This window comes from Diadema antillarum, unplaced genomic scaffold (genome assembly GCF_040938485.1).
Source record: "Diadema antillarum isolate AM-2024a unplaced genomic scaffold, OU_Dant_1.0 seq00000836_RagTag, whole genome shotgun sequence".
NCBI classification, from domain to species: Eukaryota; Metazoa; Echinodermata; class Echinoidea; order Diadematoida; family Diadematidae; genus Diadema; species Diadema antillarum.
This window is the reverse complement of record NW_027271712.1, coordinates 217,595-238,317: the sequence shown is the minus strand read 5'-3', so window position 1 is coordinate 238,317 and position 20,723 is coordinate 217,595. Positions and strand designations below refer to the sequence as shown.

Below are 20,723 nucleotides of genomic sequence, written 5' to 3'. Positions count from 1 at the left end.
ATTTCAAGAGCTGCATCGCTACAAACGTTGTATTTGCTCTCGATGCTACAAATGCGGTGGCCCGGCAATATCCTTGCGAAGTGCTTATCCGCTCTTCCTAATTTAGACATTTTGCTCCGTTCGGCTGTCAGACGAAGTGAAATGCTCCGGCGACACTCCACAGCGTGATAAAGACGGCAGATGCGCCCAATATTGCAGCTCGGCAACCTTTCGCCAATCCACGGCACCGTGGCCCTCCTTAAAGCGGCATGTCAAACAACGGAGTGGAAAAAAACAAAAATCCGTGCAAGCTCTTACCGACAACAACCTAACGCGCATACGTAAGTCTTTAATTTCCACGGGTATATACACTTAGAAGCACTCCAGTATTTTGATTCAATGTCTTTGTAGTCGGAAAAACGATCATCAAATTAGTCAATCATCCACACGTCTATACTTACAATCACATCTTATTTCTTTGCTCAAGATTTGTTTGCTCCACATTTCGACAAAGCTCCTGAAAAGCACATAGCGTCCCCTCCAACACACACACACACACACACACACACACACATAGATAATCCCACAACATACAAACCAATACAATCACACACACACACACACACACACACACACACACACACACACACACTCACACACATCGTTTTCAATCAATGCATACTTGGTGATGATGGTTTTAAAGGTATGGGGAAAGTAATGAAAACACAAGCGATGGTTTTGTTCACAGTTAATTTAGACTATTAATTAGAAACAGACTATTATGATAAACTTCTATTGTGGGAAGCATATCCAGAAGTGACAGAGGTTTTAGGTTGAGAGCTAAAAGCTCGTGACGACATACGGAATTATCAAGGACATGGCATGCTTGCTTTTAACCAATTATAGTGGCTTTGAAGTAAATCAAACAGTACATAAAACAGGTAGGTAATGACTGATCGCATGTTACCACAGGTACATGTATAGTGATTACCATGTTCTATTGACACGAGCATATTATGAACTTTTATTTCTTTTTCTTTACTAGCAGAATGTCTCATTAGCAAAACGGATTTCTGAACTTTACTCGGACTTTGATATTTCCTCCTAGATTGTGTTAGAGGTAAAACTCTGAGGTCTTTATGTCAAGACAGATAGATTCTGGAGGAAACTGGACTGGTCCCTAGGAGCCTGCGGTATGCACTCATTGTCTAACTCGAAAGGAAACAGCCTGTGATGGGCACGTTCAAACCCATTTACGTCTCCTCACTCTGCACTTTCCACGCTGGATTTTCTGCATCAGATTGGATTTTTTACGTCACTTCACTTCAGCATTGGCCCTAAAATTAGGCCAGCAGCTGATGATGCTCATAGTCATGTATAGACATTAACAGTAAGGAGTCTACCACTCCCTCTCTCTCCCCCTCTCCCTCCCCTGGACTGATAATGACTGTGAGGTAAAAAGCACGTCCTTAGAACTTTTTCCCCTACACAGACTGTTGGTAATCTCCACTGCAGAATACCTTATGAGGCTGCAGCGGAGTTTGTGTAGCCAATGAAGGCGTGATGGTAGGCCGACTCTTCCCGTTAACCTATTTGCGTAGGGTTCGTCCCTAAATGAGGGCGCCCAACATGGCTGTTTTAACATCTTACTTAGATGACGTCGAAATTATCCCCCTTCCATATATAACATATATAAAACAGCTTTTACGACCGAACTATCAACAGACATGTATGAAACTTTAGGAATAGAGTCATGCTAGCAGAAAGAAAAAAACAAAACATCTATTTCTGTGTATTCTCGTGTTCGTATTTGCGTGTTCAGGAAAACATTCTTTATAGATAGAAAATAAATAAATACAAATAGGTCAACTGATGGAAGTTAATGATCTTATTGCTTTATGTTCATTTTGCGAGTTAGGCTGAAATGCTCTAAACCCTGGGAGTATGAGTGCTTCCCAGTTGCTTCTGATCATTGTTAGATGCACATGATCCTAAGGGTCGGTAGTGTCATTTTCCGCTAAACACACATCAAAATTGCATTTAACACACATTTGACTTCAAGGCTCGTTTTTTTTTTTCAGCGGTCTACATGCTTAATCTTCTATCGTTTAGGGGTTAGGAAAATCAATGTCGATAAGTTCTATATCAGCTCAAAGCACAGAATCTTGATTATCAGAATTGGACCTACACTTTAGAATACCACACTTTAGAATACCACATATCTCAAATTTTGGCGGGTATAATAGTGACGCAGGATCCCACAAAGAAGGATCACTTTCAGTCACCAGATATGTATAATAACAATAATAATGATAATAATAATAATGATGATGATGATAGTAATAATAATGATAATAATAATAATAATAATAATGATAATAATAATAATAATGAAAATAACAATAATAATAATGAGGTCTTAGTTACGCAGGGTAGCCTCTTCAGTGTTGCCACTGCTCTACCAGAGGGCCCTTCCATTATTATTACACCAGCGTTGCCAGGTATCCATTTATACAACTGGGTCGAGAGGGACATAGCGGGTAAAAACATCTTGTCAAAGGACGTAAGCACTGGGCGGGATTCGAACTCGGGTCCTCCGATCGGGAGTCGAAAGTCTTATCCACTATGCCACATATAGTTTATGAGTATATATGTGTATGTATGTAGATATGTACATACGTGAATATGATGATGTGTCTTTAAAGGTAGACGGAGAGTGTCATTATTTGTGCTTATAACGAGTGAGGAAACAACAAGCGTAAGAAACCGATGCTTTCTCTGAAAACATAGCAACAAAAAGAAGGTTTCTTTGTGACGACAGCTATCCATTTCAAAACGTACTCCCTTATTTATTCAACCGGTGCCTTCCCGACGATCCATTCGTCATACGTCCAATCTTTATAAACGATTACTCGACAAACATGTCGATTATCGGGTAAACGAACAAAGCATATATTTACCACGAACGATCTGTTTCCTCAAATCGTCCATCACTTTTCGATTCTTGTTTGGCCAAACCATTTGGACTGATCGACGTGACGATAATTATCGCTCTCAATCGATTCGCCTTCCGCTCGAGCCCCAACACCCTTCACTCCCTAATAGCGCAGACTACAAAGCACGCGTTAATATTTTGTATACGTGAATGTAAAAACTCAACACGCCCGCAATTTGGCGGCGCACACCAGGCTGGGTTTTTGTTTATTTTTGCGATGACAAATGACGAGGGGTAAATGGCTAGGCGCGTGATAAGAAATGATAACAGACTGTTGTCAGCTCCATAGAGCTGCTGGCACGTGGTGCTTGACTTTAAAGGAAGAAACTCTCTCTTCCGCTCTACGAAATTTCCCAACAAATATCTTTTCTATTTTCTTTCTTTCTTTCTAGTGTTCAACTTGGAAAGAAAAATCACCAAATCTTGCACAAAATGCATTTCGCTTTAGATCATATCGTACAATGCTGGTTGCAACATTGTTCTTGCAGTCTTCGTTCATTTCACTAGGTTATGAGGTAGGATTGTTGTATATGTGTAGCTTATAATCATATTTCATTGTTTTATTACATCAAAAGTACACATGACAGTCATTATCAAGCTGCAAGAAATACACTCAGGTTTGTCGCTTATCATAATTTTGAAATTTTATGATACTTGCCTTTTTCAGTCGATTTCCTTATCCTGCAAACGATGAAAATGACTTCGATTAGAATTAGAAGTTCTCTTGATTCTAAATGGTGCTGACATTCACACAGTTCAGGGTCTTAGTTCTGCTCTGATTAACGACAATCTTTGGCTAGATGATGCGGAAATGTAAATAGGATGGCTTACGTACTATTCCGGCTACCAACGACTGAAATGGGAAAAATATTCCCATATATGCAATTCTGGTCGTCACTTTCGTTACCCCTTCCCTCTGTTTGATCGGAGTGCCCTAATTTCATAATTAGATCGACGTTTACTGTATGATATCATTCTTAGTTATTGAATGAAGCGTCGCTATTAAGTATAGATTCGTTTATAGACATGCACCCAAACAAATGCAAACAAATTAACATCGGCAAGCAAATAACATTTATTATTCTCCTTCTATATCATGTTATTTCTATTGCCATTTTCTTTTCATTCTCTCTTTTTTATCTAGACATTTTTCACTTGTTTCTTTGTTCAAACAAGAAAGTTTCAAATCTGTAAATATATGAGTGTGTGCGTGTGCGTGTGTGTGTGTGTGTGTGTGTGTGTGTGTGTGCACCACCACTTTGTTTCAAATATTTTTATAACAAGTATATGTAGACCTAGGAGAAACTGTTATCTTGTTATTTTTCAAGCATGCAATTGTTGATGAAGTTGAACTTCTCAGGTCTCAACTGTCCAGGTCAAGATGTAATCCTTATAATATCTGACATGATGCTAGAATATTCCACTTCACCCAGGCATCCTTGTCAGTTTCTCCAATAATCCCTCCGTCCATCCGTCCATCCAGTTTTCCTTCCTCTCTCTTCTTTCTAAGGGAGTGAGAAAACAACACCTCTGATGGATCCTCCATCTCGTTGGCTAATCCTCCAGCTCCTGATTTCCGACGACAAACTTCCTTCCTTTCAAGACAAACCTCTCGGAGTCCGAGCAGTTAGAGATAGTCCGATATTTATAGCGTTTACTTAGGAAGAGTGACGGGATTTCGCTTAAAGGGTTACATGTTGTCTTCTGCTATCTAGGTTAGTGGCATGGCCTCCCAAGTGCACACTGGCGCCACGGGTTTGTAAATCCGATACGCTATGGATGCACCCCTCCCATCCCTATCCACCCCCAAACACACACACAAACAACCTACCCCACTTCACATTTTATACATGCAAAACACAATAATAATCGCAATGGACACATAGAAAAACATATAAAGAGACATGCACAAGCATATACTGAAGTATGAGGTAGAGCTATTTAGAAATTATAGACATATAGCTTTAAGAAATTATAAACACTTGCCCGATTGATTGCACTGCAACCTACCGCAGTCAATAGCATGATAATGATAATAACGATCATACAAACTTAAATACACATCAATTTTCAGCATGCAAGCGAAAATTATCCAAATTTTTGGACAATCAAAATTTTCAACATTAGTTAATAAGTTGAAACAGAAAATACAATTTACTTCTGGTTGCCCTGGTGGAATTGTTACTCTCGATATCTTTTATATTTCGGATTGCGACCAATGAATTATCACATTGTGCAAACATATTTTAAACAGTCACTAAAATTCCTGGGAGTATGGCAAAATCAGCAAACAAAAGGAAAAGCTTTACAAAATCAAACAATAGACAAATAAATTGTAAACATCTTGACCAAGGAAAACTGATGGAGACTTATAGGTCATATAACTGTAACATTATTTGCCTTGAGATGTAGTTCGTTTCATACGCAAAAGAGTTTATAGTGTTGTTAAATATTTAATGCTGTTAATAATGTAGCTACAGGAAAGACTTTTGATGTGAAGGAACCAGAACGAATAGCTCTATGCTCCCTTTGGCAGAGACATGAACAAATCAAAAACTGGTGAAATAACTGATATTTTCTTCTCATTTTTGAAGAAGACTTTTTTTCCGCAAGATAAGTCAAAGCCATACGAAGGAGCGGAAGTTACGACTTGTATGTAGCTATTCAGGTATAGCAAACGTGGTACAGGACTTTTTGGTATATACTGGTATTACGTTTCTCTTGACACAAAGTATGCAATTTCAATAATACAGTGTAATAATGGTCAGGCTCTCACTTCTTCAATTTTCACGGAAACTGTATAAACCTGTGTTTATTATTCAATTCACAAAAAGAGGCACTAAAACAGACTAAAAAAAAAAACTTGCATTCACACACACATATGCATCTATCAATCAATGGGTGTTTGTTTGTGTGTGTGTGTGTGTGTGTGTGTGTGTGTGTGTGTGTGTGTGTGTGTGTGTGTGTGTGTGTGTGTGTGTGTGTGTAAGCATTTCTTATAGAGAAATAAGAATTGCAACCAAGAATCATTTGTTCTGAGGTAGCTTTGGTTTCAACGAAAAATTACCATTACAGCTACAAAAATATGAGATGCACTTTTCTATTCCTGAATAGTTCAATATGCGCTTGTGATTCCAATAGATAGCATTCGCATGATAACAAACTGGGTTGGCTAAGGAACCCTGAGTCGTGAAATTACCCTGTGAAGCAAAAGTAGTTTGGAGGCATCGCGTACCAATAACGCCTATAAAAATGTTAACAATGAGCAGTGTGGTTGCGTAATGACATTATGGGCCTTGTGTGATTTCTTCAGCGTGTGTGAAATCTGCCTCTGCCTCTGATTACGCGTCGATTCATTGATGATGGAACCGCGCTCAAATTGGGCTCAGACAGAATACATGTACATGGATTAGCTTCAAGATTAAAGAAGGAATCACTCCAAATAAGTCCAAATTGCGCTGCATGAGTCATAGGAAAAGCGTGTGCGTATTACTTACTTACTGTTTCTTTCTTTCGGAACATTAGATCATGCCGTACATCTTTGTCGGTGATAACTCATATTTTTGTTGTCTTTATTTTTACTCATAAAAAGCTCTAACATATGCCTATTACACTCTTGTATTAGTCTTTGTGTCTCCGTACCCCACATCCTTTGCTCACGTTGTCAAACACACACACACACACACACACACACACACACACACAAACGCACAAACACACAAACACACACACCACGAATACATACGTGTATATATATACATACCTCCATGTATATACCCAACGTAGTAACACACACACAGTAAAACAGAAATATATGTGCACGAATGAAGTATATTACTGAGTCGTGAACCAGTAACATTTTAACATCAAGTTCTGCATTTATGTCGTCTACGAAGTGCTTATTTCCCATTTTCCTTGCTGTTGCGATCGCTGCCTTTATCATTCAACATCCAAAGAGGAAAAAAAAGCATCAAAATCGTGATATTTCTAATAGCAAATAATACACAAAATTCCTTGAAGCAAGACTAGGTGGCGTCTTGCCATTCTACAGCTCATGTCATATGTTTGTTGACACTCCGTTCAAGCGCGGATTCGAGTTGCTCTATTAGTGGTATTTGTATTTCTAGCTTCCAGCGACTTTCATACAAATGAACTCGCGAGGTAAGCCATTTCAATAAATAGAGTCCTCCTTACTTTTCACTCCATTTTCGCGATTCTGACTCAGAACATAGCACAAAATAAAACTAAAAACACCACTGCTCCAGTCGTTCTCAATCAACACAACGTGCTTCGAGGCACAATGGAGAACAAAGGATAGAATAGGAGATTCCGCAATTCAACAATACGGTATGTGTGATAATACAAGCGTGTGTGTGTGTGTGTGTATGTGTGTGTGTGTGTGTGTGTGACAGTATATAATGCACATCATATGAAAAACAACTGAAGTTCGTTTTCCTACTGAAGTTCCACTATGATGATGTGATTTACTATTGTCCATGCAAAAAACATTACAGTACATGAAGCTATTAAACTGAAGCCAACGGAAAAGTGATTTAGTCCCACCAAAACTTGTGAAACCTAGGAAAGAAAATGGGCGAAGAGGGAAGATAGTATCCTTGAATCCTCGAAGCACTGACGAAGTCATTTTGTTCAGCCAATGCCTCTCACTCAAGAAATCCTCATCCCTCGTGGTGGATTTCCAGGCAAATCTTGCGCCAGTTGTCACAAGTCCGTCAGTATTTTTAAGTCAATCAGGGGACGAGAATCTATCATGTAGGATCGACATACGAGCTCAAGGGCGACTGGATGATGCATGAGGCGAGGTAGAAAGAAGCGTTAGGATCCTTTCCTCTTTGTTTCCTTCGTTACATTAACCTTGAGGAGCCTTACGCTCCAAGGACCGACGCTATCCATTGGAAAGCAGCTGAGTTTCTCTGGCGCGAGACGAGAGAGTCGAAATGATATAGAAGTTATACAGCTTGAGTGATCAGGGCAATTTATCATTTCCGCTTTGGTATAGTACGTGACAAATGGAATCCATGGATCTAGTCAAGGTATCGATTTTAAATGAAGCAAAGCGAGAAAAATGCACGGTTCATATCCATCATTTATTTTTTTTTATAATTAACTTTCCATACGAAGCCAGAATCTTTCATTTCATTTCAGTTATTTGTTTCCATATCCAAAATGATACAAAATAATTGCAAAGTAGCACAGTTAAGCTTGTATTTGAATACTTCCATAGCGAGATACGTACGGGACGATAAGAAAGAATTTCTTAAATTTCTGACCGTTCTTCATGATGACTGTGGTTGTTGGAAATGTCATTGTCTATCATATTTTTTCATATTCTGCTGAAGGAGGGCCTATTATGTGTCTTGACGCTCTCTGCAAATGAGCGCATTTTTAATCTTGTTTCCTCTCCTCCTGTTACTATGAGGCACGTCCAGCCACATGTCTGAGATATGCTTAGGTGTGTACTCTCAGTATAATGTTACGATGCGTAGTTTATCTCTGAAAAGATAATTTCGTGTAGGTTCAATTATATATCTTTTTCAAAGAATCAAATCACGAATAAGGTGAATTTGTTTTTAAAGAGATTTTTTCCTAGTTAAGAAGAAGGAACAAGACAAGAGCGTGACTTTCTGGCAAAAAGATGAGGGGAGTGTTGTGAAAGGGAAATACTGTTCAGGGCTCTATATTGTATACAGCTCCTTCCATGGGGTCCACCTGTCAGTGTGGTCAGTTTGGCAATGCAAAGATCGGTGAAAGTAGTTCTTGGGTTTCTTTAGATTGCTAAACATAAAGGTTTTTATCAAGGCGTTCCCAATAACGTTTGATACGTGTCTCATGTTTCCAAGGGTTAGTGCAGAACACGAGAATATTGCTTCACCAACTATTGCCGTGTCAATATAGGGATGGAAACAAAGAATATTATCACATTCTTTATAAAATCACCATACATTTTAGAATCGAACTTACATATCAAAGTATTATGTACATACATAAAGAACAAACACAACACATCATCAGAACCAATCTTGTTCATTATCTACATCATACATTGTTATATTAATGCTCCACTTGTTATTATTTTATACCACAACAACGTGTGCAATGTTGAATAAATGCCTATTTCTTCTTCTCTTTTCCGAAAGGTGGAATATTCCCGCGTCACATGTCCGAGAGTCCCGAAGAGGAAGCGTTTAAGTTTGCAGTCGACCGTGTCGGGAAAACGAGTCGGTTCGGATTGAACTTCACCACCACCTTGAAAGCAGATTTGAGATATATTCAAGACAACGACAGTTTCGAGGCTACAAGAGCTGGTAAGTTGAGTTATAATTCCTCTTCCCTCATGTGCGTGTGTGAGTGTTTTTATTGTTGAAATATGGCCGACCGGTGTGCGATTTAACACACTTCTGTCTCATTAGAAGTGACGTAAATAGAAAAGAGAAATGTGCGTGAGGGAAGCGTCATTCGCCGTTATGCACGACGCAGCTTAGCGGGAACTTTAAGCGGCGGCAGGCGTCACGGATTCTATTTTCTATTGTTTCAGTCTTCTCGTCTTTCCTGAAAAATTTTCCGGTTTCCGATGAGCAAAATTCATTGTGGCTTAGATTAACAGCCGTTTCTGTTGATACGAAAATGACTGAGAGCGAGAGAGAGAAAGTGAGGAAGATAAAAAAACAAGAAGAAGAGAAACATGTGCGGAGTGGATTCCTGTACCTATTCTTTCCGCCATTTAATCTGCTTACCATAACACGTGACAGTATAGATGGTTCCTATTGAGATTTTGCTTTTGTATCATCATAGTAGTTTATTTAACTTTGTTTTTTTTTTGTTTTGCTTAACGAACACCTAAAGCTGTTGGAATGATGAGACGACGTAGGTTTCTGCCAACACAAACTAATGTTCTCGAGGAAATCAAGGAATCACATTTGTTACACAAATTTGTCCCTGCAAAGTAGGTAACACAATGAATGCTTTTTATATTTTTTTTTGCAGGAATTTGATCACAATTATGATCTTTTGTGAATCTTAGTAAATTGCAGTCATCAGTGTACCTTTCCCGTTATCATGGTTCCAAAATAAAGACAAAAGATACTATCACTACTACTATAGGAACAGATCAAATTGACGTGACTAATTATTATCAAGGACAAACAAAAAAATTGGTCGTTATATCACTAATGATTTCTTATTGGGAATCTCTCATTACTACACACTCAACGAACAATTATTACCTTAATCAAGTCGTTAATCAAGTACTTAAGCAATATTTTTAACGTTTTTATCGTCGTGCGCATGGCAGATTGTCGTTACAGTGTGGGAGTGCGCATGGCAGATTGTCGTGACAGTGTGGGAGTGCGCATAGGGTTAACAACATTCTGCCATGCGCACGGAAGTGCGCTAACAACAATCTGCCATGCGCATGACGATTTATGCTTGGGATCATTGTTTCAAGTCGGGTTCTTGGGCATCAAAGAACTTTATTTCTTCTTTTTGGGGGACTCAGTGAACAATAATAATCCAAAGACGAATCTTTCCCCTATAGTTTATATTGTGCAACGCTGAATGGAATCTACGACTTGCTCGCTAAAAATGAGTCCCATTTCGTCCATGATATTGAAAACCTCACGACTTTAAATGATTAGCTTCAAACACTTTTCTTATATCACCTGTGAATGCATTTAGAAAATCTAAGTATTTGTTTGGTGTCCTTTAAGAGTATGTCACTATGGTTGCAGAAAGGTTGACGTAACAAGGGAAAAAAAGCGATGTAAAAAGTATAGTAGACCTGCGTGGGATTTATTCACAGGTTAAATCTTTAAAAAGTACAGCATTAGTAATGATAATAATAATAATGATACCGGGTGCTTGTAATGCGCCAATTCCACGTGACTAATGTGCTCAAAGCGCAGCAGGAAAGGTGAACTATGAAATAAAAAAGAAATCATTACTCACACATGTACATGAAAATGAATGAATGACACAATAATGATGAAAAACAAATTACACAATGTACAATGAACAATTATCTATTTAAACAATTCGTTGAAGGACACTGATCATTTTTTTCCAGTTTTTATAAAGGACTGTAATATGATATAAACAGAGATTACACACTCGAAATAATGCTGCTCTTTTATATCAGACTGTAATAAAGTGAATCACGCAGAAAGAAATCGTTCTATTACCATTGATTTAGCTCTTGTCAGGTTCAAGTTTTCGATGTTCTTCTCTTTGGAATCAGTGTGTATGGAGTGTGACAGCTCGGAATAGGAGAAGTGACCTTTTCGTCTTCAAGCTGATTTCAGTTGGCAAACACTAGACGATTCTCTTCCGACAAGATCTCGCTTTATACCGCTAGAAGTTCAGCTGGTGGCTCATGGCCCGTATGAACAGCCCAGGTTTGGCAAGCCCTATGACCTTTAGGCTCGTCCTTCTGGCGGGCACATTCTTCGTTCATTTAAGAATTTGATCATCTCAGCTTCGTTTAGAATTTGAATAACATGCAGGCAGACATAGCCAAATAGGACGACGGAAAACCCCTTGATATCTAGTTTCTTTATTCTCTATGCCATGACGGGAGGGCACGCTTATATCGCACCTCTCCTCTGCTGCTCGTATATCGCATGCAGCGGCACGACCTGTGTGAGCGGGAAAACAGCCGGCGTGTTAGGCAGTCGTGAATGAGATGATCCTGTCAGGCAAGCCCAATGTCGGTACAGCTTGATCAATCTAGCTCTGATTTTTGTTACAGATTCCTTGTACTTTTGTTTCTTACTCATTTAATTATTTTCTCTCTCCATCTCTGCATCCCCCTCGACATCTCGCTTTCTGTCATGTAACTTGATGTCTTTATTGAAATAAAAGTGATGATCCCTTAATATATATTGGCATGCCCTACTTATGTCAGTTTCAGCCCATTTTCTCTTCAGGAAATATTACTCTCCATTTCCTTCTCACGACACCTGATATAAGAATGGATTAATAATTGACAAGAGTTTGTGTTTCCATGAGGAGATGTTGACGAGAGGGCAAACATATGCTTTGACGAGATAGAATCTAGATGACTGCCACAAGTTCTCACATTCCCAAGAACAGCAAAAAAAAAAGAAACAAAGAAACAAAGAAGAAGAAAGAAAAACAAACAAACAACAAAAAGAGACGTAAACTCAAAAGGCAGTTTTATTCGGCATTCCTTTGTCATTCCTAAGTCATTAGCAATATTATACATAGGTAACTGTGATAGATGGAAACTACGTATTTCTTTTGACTCTTCGCAATAGATGACTGTGTTCTCAATGTGCACGTTCTAACCACGTCTCAATCACACTTGATTGCCTGTCCGTCCTTAGTGTAAGGTTAGAGAATTCCCAAACGGTCAAGTCCTTTTGCTTTGTACTGTCTCTATCCTGGTAATGTCGGTATGTACCATCTTTGTGAAGAACTTGCTGCTTTCATGCTGACACCATTGGACATGGCATACCCACCCCACCCCACCCCAGTGTGATATTGTTGACCCTCGCAACATTCCTCGCCGGCATCAACTAAGTATACATCATTTGCATAATGGACCAGCGACGGTAGTCAGCTTAAGATATTCCATGGAGACAAAGCAAGAGAGAAAGGAGGAGAAGGACAAAAAGAAGGAGAAAACGAAGAAGAAGAAGGAGAAGAAGAAGAAGAAAAGAAGGAGAAGAAGAAGAAGAGTAACATATCAGTTATAGTTTCTCAAGATATTATCAAGACTGTCGTCTGTAATGTGGATTTTTTCCTTTTTTTTTCTTTTACGAGAGTGCATTCGATGTCTTTTTTAATTTCATTGACAATGATTACTGTGTCGCCTTTCCTGCGGCTTTTCTGGGCTAAAAGCTCTGGAAGATGACGGCATTCTGTGCTGGTTTGTTACGGCGTCTTACACTGTTAGTTGACACCATGCACTGTAAATACAGTCTGGCGGACGGTGATAAGAAGAGGAGCTAACATTGTATATGTCTCTTTTCATCTCACCTCAATTATCTCAGACTTATGCAATCCTCCTGGTTATAATTCATGGCTCATCCGTTTTTGCAATCAAATGTCTAACTAATCAATTAGTTCTGAACTTCTTTTCCTTGTATTCTTAATGATTTTTCTGAATATTATCATTTATTGTTAAATTTTGACGTTCGTTTATTTTCGTTAATACATTGTTGCAAATTAAAATAATGATTTGAGATTGAGTTTTCATTCTATCGTAGTTCTATAAAGTACTCATTTTCTAAAGAATACTCCTGACATTTGATGAAGCGGAGATATGATGCGATAATTAGATAAATCCTGGATGATACTCCTTCCCCTCCCACGGCCTGTCGCCCTGTCTTCGATAAATCTTAAATTGACCAGTGTCTTTTGTTCCTGTCTGGTGTTTCTATCAACACTATCACTCGTCATTGAAATAGTAAAATAAAAATACAATAAGTTATGCAAAATCATATACACAATTTTCGACTGGGAGTAGTATAAGGGGTTATACACAAGACCGTCACTATGAGTTCGAACTATGCACACGGTAACCGAATATTTCAGTTTGAATTATTCATAGACTACACTTATGTGGGTGGTACGAAAGAGAAAAGGTCATTTTCTTTCATTGCACTAATGAAATGAAATGTCTTAAAGAATGAAGGGTGGGAGAAGTGAGATGCATCAGAGACTTGAGACAGGTGAAGGCAATGATCATAAAATTGCTTGATTCTTTTTATACCGCTATGTCTGAGATGGTCCTTAAGTACGAGGTAGGAGAGAGGGTCACATTAATAGAGTTCACCTATTGCGAAGCGGCGAGTTGGCCGTGTGTTGTTGCTGATGGATATCGATCGTAGTTCCTAGGACATTTGTGTGATCGATAACACCCCCTTAACATAGGGACTGGGCCGCAGTCCCGAGGGACTCATATTAACTGGTAAGAATGACAGTATGGCGTCTAGAAGACATTAGGGGCACCTTCCGTTGCATTTTCTAGGCTATGAAGCGCGTAAAGAGCCAAACGACAACAAGAGAAGAGATAAAGAAGCCGCAAAAGATCTAACAAGACACCAAGGCCAATATTCAGCCTAGGTCCAGGAAATGAGAAACTGCGTCACAGATCTCTATTTCTCTTAGATCAAGGCCTATCGTTTGATGACGAGAGCGCAGTTTGTAAAAAGATATTTGGCGTACTCAGCCAGATACACATCTACATACGCAGTTAGATGACTTGCAGCTCCACCGTCATGTTTTACAATCCAGTAAGGTATAAGTTTTGTATAAGTTATATCACAACTATTGATGAGACTTCAATAAACTTGTATTCTAAAGTTGCTACGTAAAACCACTCATCTCCGCTCTAGACTTTGACGCAGAGCATATAGAGATCTTAGCCACGGTTTCATATTTACATTTCAACCATCATTGAAATTATTCTATACGGTCAGGGTAAACATAGTAGGTTAGATATAGACGATATCGTCGTTTGTAACTTCATGTCAAGTGGCCATATTCTAATAGATCGTTTCTGCACGCTCGAATGCATCAATGCTCCACTAGCTAGGAATGCCAATCGGTTTGTTTTTGCCAGTCATGATCGATAATCTATAACTAATGCACACGCACCATTTCTCTTGAACACATACTAACACGCTCTGACACACACAAACTCACACGCACACATACACACACACTCACACACACTTTCTTCCTTCTCCACATAGTAGGTTCAAGAAACCAATGAATCCATTCAAATAATACACACCTAGCTGGAACACATTCGATCGTTGTAGCCATAACAGCAAGAGATACGTCACGTTTCATTGTCACTCCAAATTGCTGATGGTGGACGTAATTACCTCTTAGGATTCATGCCAAGCTTGTAACTCCTTTCCGCAGGCATGAACATAAAGAAACAAACCAACTTTTTTTTTGACAGACAGGTGATCTGGCGATATTCGATACAACGCTTTAGGACCATGACGAGTACAGTTTCTTTAAATCGAGTTTTATTCTTCTTTTTCGCCTATCTCAAATTGACGTCGCTGGTTTACACAAGGACGCAGTATTTTACTCTGTAAAAGAATAGAAAACATAAAATTTGGGGGAGGGGCTTAGACAATGTGAACAGTCGCTAGTGTAAGATGTAAGTTGTCACCTAGTTAAAAGAAAATAGTATGTTTTTTATACTGCATGTAGAAAATTATCCCGTTTATGACTGGTCGAAGAAATGCCCATGACGTAAAATGTATCTAATTAATTCATTTGTAAGTTGTCTTTGCATAAACATTACTATGGCATAGGTAAGAATTGAATGGTTTGTTAAGTTACTTCAGCCCATCAGACGTGAAATCGTCTTCAAATAAATTGACTATTACAATGTAAAGAAAGAATCTTATATAATGCTCCTCCATACGTTATAGATTATGTGAAAAGAAAAACATTGTCGACGTAGTGAATGTGACGAAATCTAAGCAAGCAAGAAACCAATAGTTATAGCACTGAGTAACGAAGGTTAAAACAGGAAATTCCTGTCATTATTGTATTTAAGAAACTAAAGTAAACAGCGGAGGATTCGCCTTTAAACAGGAAAGGAAACATACAAAGTTTCAGTTTCAGTTTTAGTAAGTTTTATTTCTCGAATTGTACATAACATATTTTTTTAAGTATAACAATATCACACATATCTATCACAAATCATGAAAATAAAAGCGAGATTTAAAATTTCAAGTATATTATCGTGTGAAATAATACATGAATTTCACTATACAGATCTTTAAGTGCACAGATGGGGGAGACCGTTATTAATAAGCAAAATGCTTGACTTGGACAACGGCCTCTGAACATAATATGCCTTGTAACAATTTTTTTAAACTAAAGGGAACGGAACACACACACGTAGAACAAAATAACGCAAATCTTCAAGTGTTTTAAATGTCATTTGACCAAAAAAGGACAACACAAGGTAGAATGTATAAAGACAACCCCCCCCCCCCGAGAATTAGGGACCCAAATAGGAAGAGTAGAGAGAAGAGAGAAGAGAGGAGAAGAGAAGAGAGAAGAGAGGAGAAGAGAAGAGAGAAGAGAGGAGAAGAGAAGAGAAGAGAGAAGAGAGGAGAAGAGAAGAGAAGCGATGAGATACAGTGTTCAGGAGTTGGGAGCTAACAAAAGCGTAATTTCTAATTCGAGTGGTACATTGCGAGAAGAACATTTTTATAGGATGATTTAAAACGTTGTAAAGAAGAACTGTGTTTAAGGTCATCATTCAATGAGTCCCATACATCTGGACCATGATGTCTTATAGAATTTTGAGCTATAATGAGTGGGATACACCGGAACCTGTTGTTAGAAAAACTTATCGGATGGTGTCTCGTCATCATGGACCGACAAAGTTTTGCTTGATCATTTTGGGTCATACTGCTTGAATAGAATTCACGGCTTAATGATTACTAATATGATTTTCTCCTTTTCTTTATAGGGCCTACTGATTTTATTTCCTGGCCCTCTCCGTCTGTCTGTCTGTCTGTCTGTCTGTCTGTCTGTCCGTCTGTCTCGCTATCCCTTTTTTTCTCTCTCTATCCACTCCCCCCCCCCCACCCTGTTCGGAAGGCAAGCCTGTGTTTCCATGACACGCTTGAGGTGAAATAATCTGCTCTTAAATGACATTACCAGGAACACGTTAAGCGATAATCGTTTGCACATCCCCCTGTCTTCCTACGCCGTCTTGCATATGAAATATCATAATTTGATTTACAAAAATGGGTCAAAATTTCAGAGGATAACACTTAAAGGATTTGGTACGAATTATTGCATCACCTCGGTATGTAATAACCCATCATAAGTAGAAGAGTTGTTGATTGGTGTGCGATAAAAGGGTTGATGGCCTGTTTTGAAGGACTGGCGAATGTGGAAACGATATCGGGATCAATTGGCGTAAATTGCTTTGGAGCACATACTTCTAGGTACTTAAGCCAGGACAAAGAGCCTCATAACCTGCGAGATAGAACCTGATGTGCAAAGATCTATAACTATTCCTTGCAATGCGCTAAAATGACCCTTTTATCAATGTCTTTCTTTGTCTCGAACTCGTATTATCGAAGACTTAAAACCAGTCGACATTATCGGAGAGCTTTCAGTGTGGAGATAAAAAGGCCACCATAATCACATTTCTCCAATCCTTACCTTACGAAAAGCAAAGAGGCATTTAATGGATACACGCTTTGAAGGGTCAAGTAGACTTCAAATTTAGGGCAACTTCGTTGATGTATGTGTACATGTCGAGTAGAAATGCACATTCAAAGGTAATGATCGATCGGCAGATTTTATTTCCGCAATAGGAAAATAAGTCAATTACTTAACACTGAAAAATTGAAAGAAATTGTCACAAACGTATATCAAACCGCGGCTGTACTTGCTGTATGGTTCTACTCAGCTCCGCCCTCATGCCCTGGACGTTCTAAGGAGGGGTCCAGAAGAAAATTAACTAGGGTCCCGTTTTATCAAAAGATATAATCGATTATAAACTTCCTTACCATACAGGCTGCCATAGACTTATGACAGAAATCAACTCTATAATCAATTAAAACTCTTAATAAAACAGGACTTATATGTATTAAATGTTAACTTTAAGATTTATTACTTGAATACAAAATTCAAATACCATAATTTCTCACAATTCCTTATTTCATGCAAAATATCACAACAATCCTAATCTCTACATGCTCAAAGATATAGACATCTAAGCCTAGAAAAATACACTTAAAAACATAAACTTAGGGATTCTGTTGTTATATAAAAACGTTCCTGTATAACTAAAAGAGCAACTGAAAGTTTTTACAATTTACACTGATCTCTTTAAGTTTGATTAAGAAGAGACGCAATTGTGGATTAACCAATGATTATAAGAAAAGTGGACAAGTAATGAAATTTTAGTCAATATCAAATCAAAAAGCTTCAAGCAAACTGTGTAAATATTGCAGATGTGGGCGGAGTTTACACACACTGTTCAGACATGATGACATATTCACCTGACATCTGGAAGACAACTGGGGGCGTTTCATGAAGGAACTTGTTGGATAAAATGTCCGACAAGTCAATTATATCCGACAAGTTCACAGAAATCAGCCAATCAGATTAAAGAATTTCTCAACACTTGTCGGATATAATTGACTTGTCAGATATTTTTATCCGACAAGTCCCTTCATGAAATGCCCCCAGGTATTGATTAATTATTATACTTTCATGGAGATTAGAGATACAATTCTCATTTCAATTTGCGCAATTATGTATATTCCAATTTCTATTTGAATTCTTTATTTGCACTTGCATTTTTGTTAGAAATTGAATAAATGAAACGCAAATGATTTCTGGACTATCACTTTTAATGGATTCTTTAGTAATAAGAAGACAGTGAAAGACGTTAAGGTTTGAAAAGCATTTTGCTTCAAGACTTACTTATGAGCTTCGTCTGACATGTTGTCATTTTTCTAGTTACTATCCCAATATTTATCTTGATAGATTGATATTTGGTTCATATGTTATACAGATATTTAATGAATGAAAATGAATTCTGTCCTACTGGATCGGTTCACTACCTTCGACAAATAAGATTCATGAGTTTGCAGAGGAGCTAGGAGAAAGGAGCATCAATAAAAACCACGTAAGAAGAAAGGAAGGACATGTAATTCGCACTTCTATGGATGTCTACATAGCTACTAACTAAATGTGAAGTAGCTTCCCCTCACCACGATGTCTATTCTCAAGTAGGTCACCTCAAGAAATGTCCTAAGAACCTTCTTTCAACAATTAGTCATTCAAGGCTTCATGTCTTTTCACAATATTTCCCTCCCCATGCACTATGTTAATGACGCAAACTTCAATTCTTCGTTGTGCACCATCCCTCGATTATTGATCACCTCCTCGTGGTAGGACAAAAGCAGGCAACGGTCGAATGTCTTCGCGGAAACGCGATGAAGAGTGTTTGTTCAGCCTCATTAGTGTCCGTGTGTGGGATTGGCGAAAAGAGCAATGGAAAGAAACAATGCCAAGACTTTTGCCGTCTAGACAGACTGACGGAATTATGAGAACGAATGCCAAAAGAAAAGAACACAGAGAAGCTGTAATGAATCGTTGCTTATTCAGATTCATCAAGCGTGTGTTATGGTTTGACGCTAATCTGACAGTCATAGATGGCGTAGTATGCATAAAGCCACTTCTCGGCACTCTCCAAGATAGATGAGTATTGCTGCTCCTTCTTTAATGATTTTTGTAAAACTTGACGTCAAATTCTCGTACAGTACGTTTTGTGAAAAATCAACGACGCTGTATGTCAAAGTTGCCACCACTCTGCTCCTTTCCCTTCTTCTGCTTAATTTATTATTTAATTCCCCTCCTTCTTTCTCTTTCTCTCATGGATGATTTTTTTTAAATGATAAACTTTCATGAAGATGGCAGTAACATGTTAAATTCTTGTGGAATCGCTTTCTTTGGTTTACCAATAAATCTCTCTAAATGTGTTCCCTTTCCCGTCACATAATGTTTAATGTGAGAATCAAAATGGGGTGAAATTTGGGCAGGTTTTTACTGGCTAATGGGAAGATATGTCTCTTAGTTCGACAGATCGAGGGCATGCCAGTATGCAGCATAGACATTATGAACAATAATCGAGTTAATGGACATGACGTCATTGTGACGTACTTGCACATGATTCGATCATTGGTAACATTCTCCACTGAATTAGTCGAAGAGTCCGGAATGGCATTCCTAAATTGCAAACCTTCCACCTGTACGCCGTTAGTTCAAATATCTCTTCTATATGCCTAATCATTTTTTTAGTAATACCTAAAAATCTGGTCGAATGTCCGCCGTGACTCCTAAATGTGTAAGATTGTCTTCGTTTGCACTCTTCGAATACTATTATACTTACTATAAATTTACACCATACTCTAATGACAGTTTTCCATTCTTCATACATGTCATTGCTGTAATCAGGTAACAGTGTATTTTTGGCTGGCTGTGTAATGCCAGCAATTCAACAGCAGTGTCAAAAGCATCGGTGAAATTCTATGAAATCGTCATGCACCTATTACAAGAACAGATAAGAATGTTTTTGTTTTTTTTGTCGATGATTTGTGACTGGTGTGTATTGTTAATTTTAGGCACTAAGGAAGCGATATGAAAGCCTAGTTTACCATTAAATTATGACAAACCGAGATATTTCAAACCTCTTCCCCTTCTTTCTCCCCTTCCTTGCCAAATGCTAAGTCCTTATTGATTTGGATTAACGCCGAATGCCCTCAGTAATTGCAGAAATGGTACATGGATCGATGACGGTCCGTTTCGACGGGCAGCCGAAGTGAAGAGGGGCTGAAAGAGGGACAGGGATGGGGGTGGGGAGGGCTGGAGATGGAGAGAGCGCTGTCATTTAGTGCCTTTAAGTCCCCTTAAATTTCACAGTCTTTCGCTCGCCACACGTTGCAATTACCCTAAACGTGTTTTACTGTTGGGTTTGTCAATTTGTAGTAGGGATTAGGCTGTTGAATTAACATTGTGCCTGATGCAGTTCGATGAGTTGATTACTTATTGTTTACCCTTTTCTTGGTGGAGAATGTATAAGAAAGACCGGCTGACAGTTCGATCGCTTGTCTCTTTTTTTTTTTTTTTTTTTGGTTTGTTTTGGATTCTTTTGGTTTTCCTTAGACCTAAGACATTCAAGCGTTGCATTTTCAAACGTCAC

At 38.5% G+C, this 20,723-nt stretch overlaps 1 protein-coding gene across 1 annotated transcript in view; it reads left to right on the top strand.

Annotated features, from left to right (window-relative positions):
* Nucleotides 1-20,723, top strand: part of LOC139740125 (glutamate receptor ionotropic, kainate 2-like) — a 110,871-nt gene that overhangs the window by 42,880 nt on the left and 47,268 nt on the right. The window contains exon 2 of the mRNA XM_071650707.1: nucleotides 9,133-9,300. Coding sequence (XP_071506808.1) covers nucleotides 9,133-9,300 — 168 coding nt within the window. The remainder of the gene's footprint in view (nucleotides 1-9,132; nucleotides 9,301-20,723) is intronic.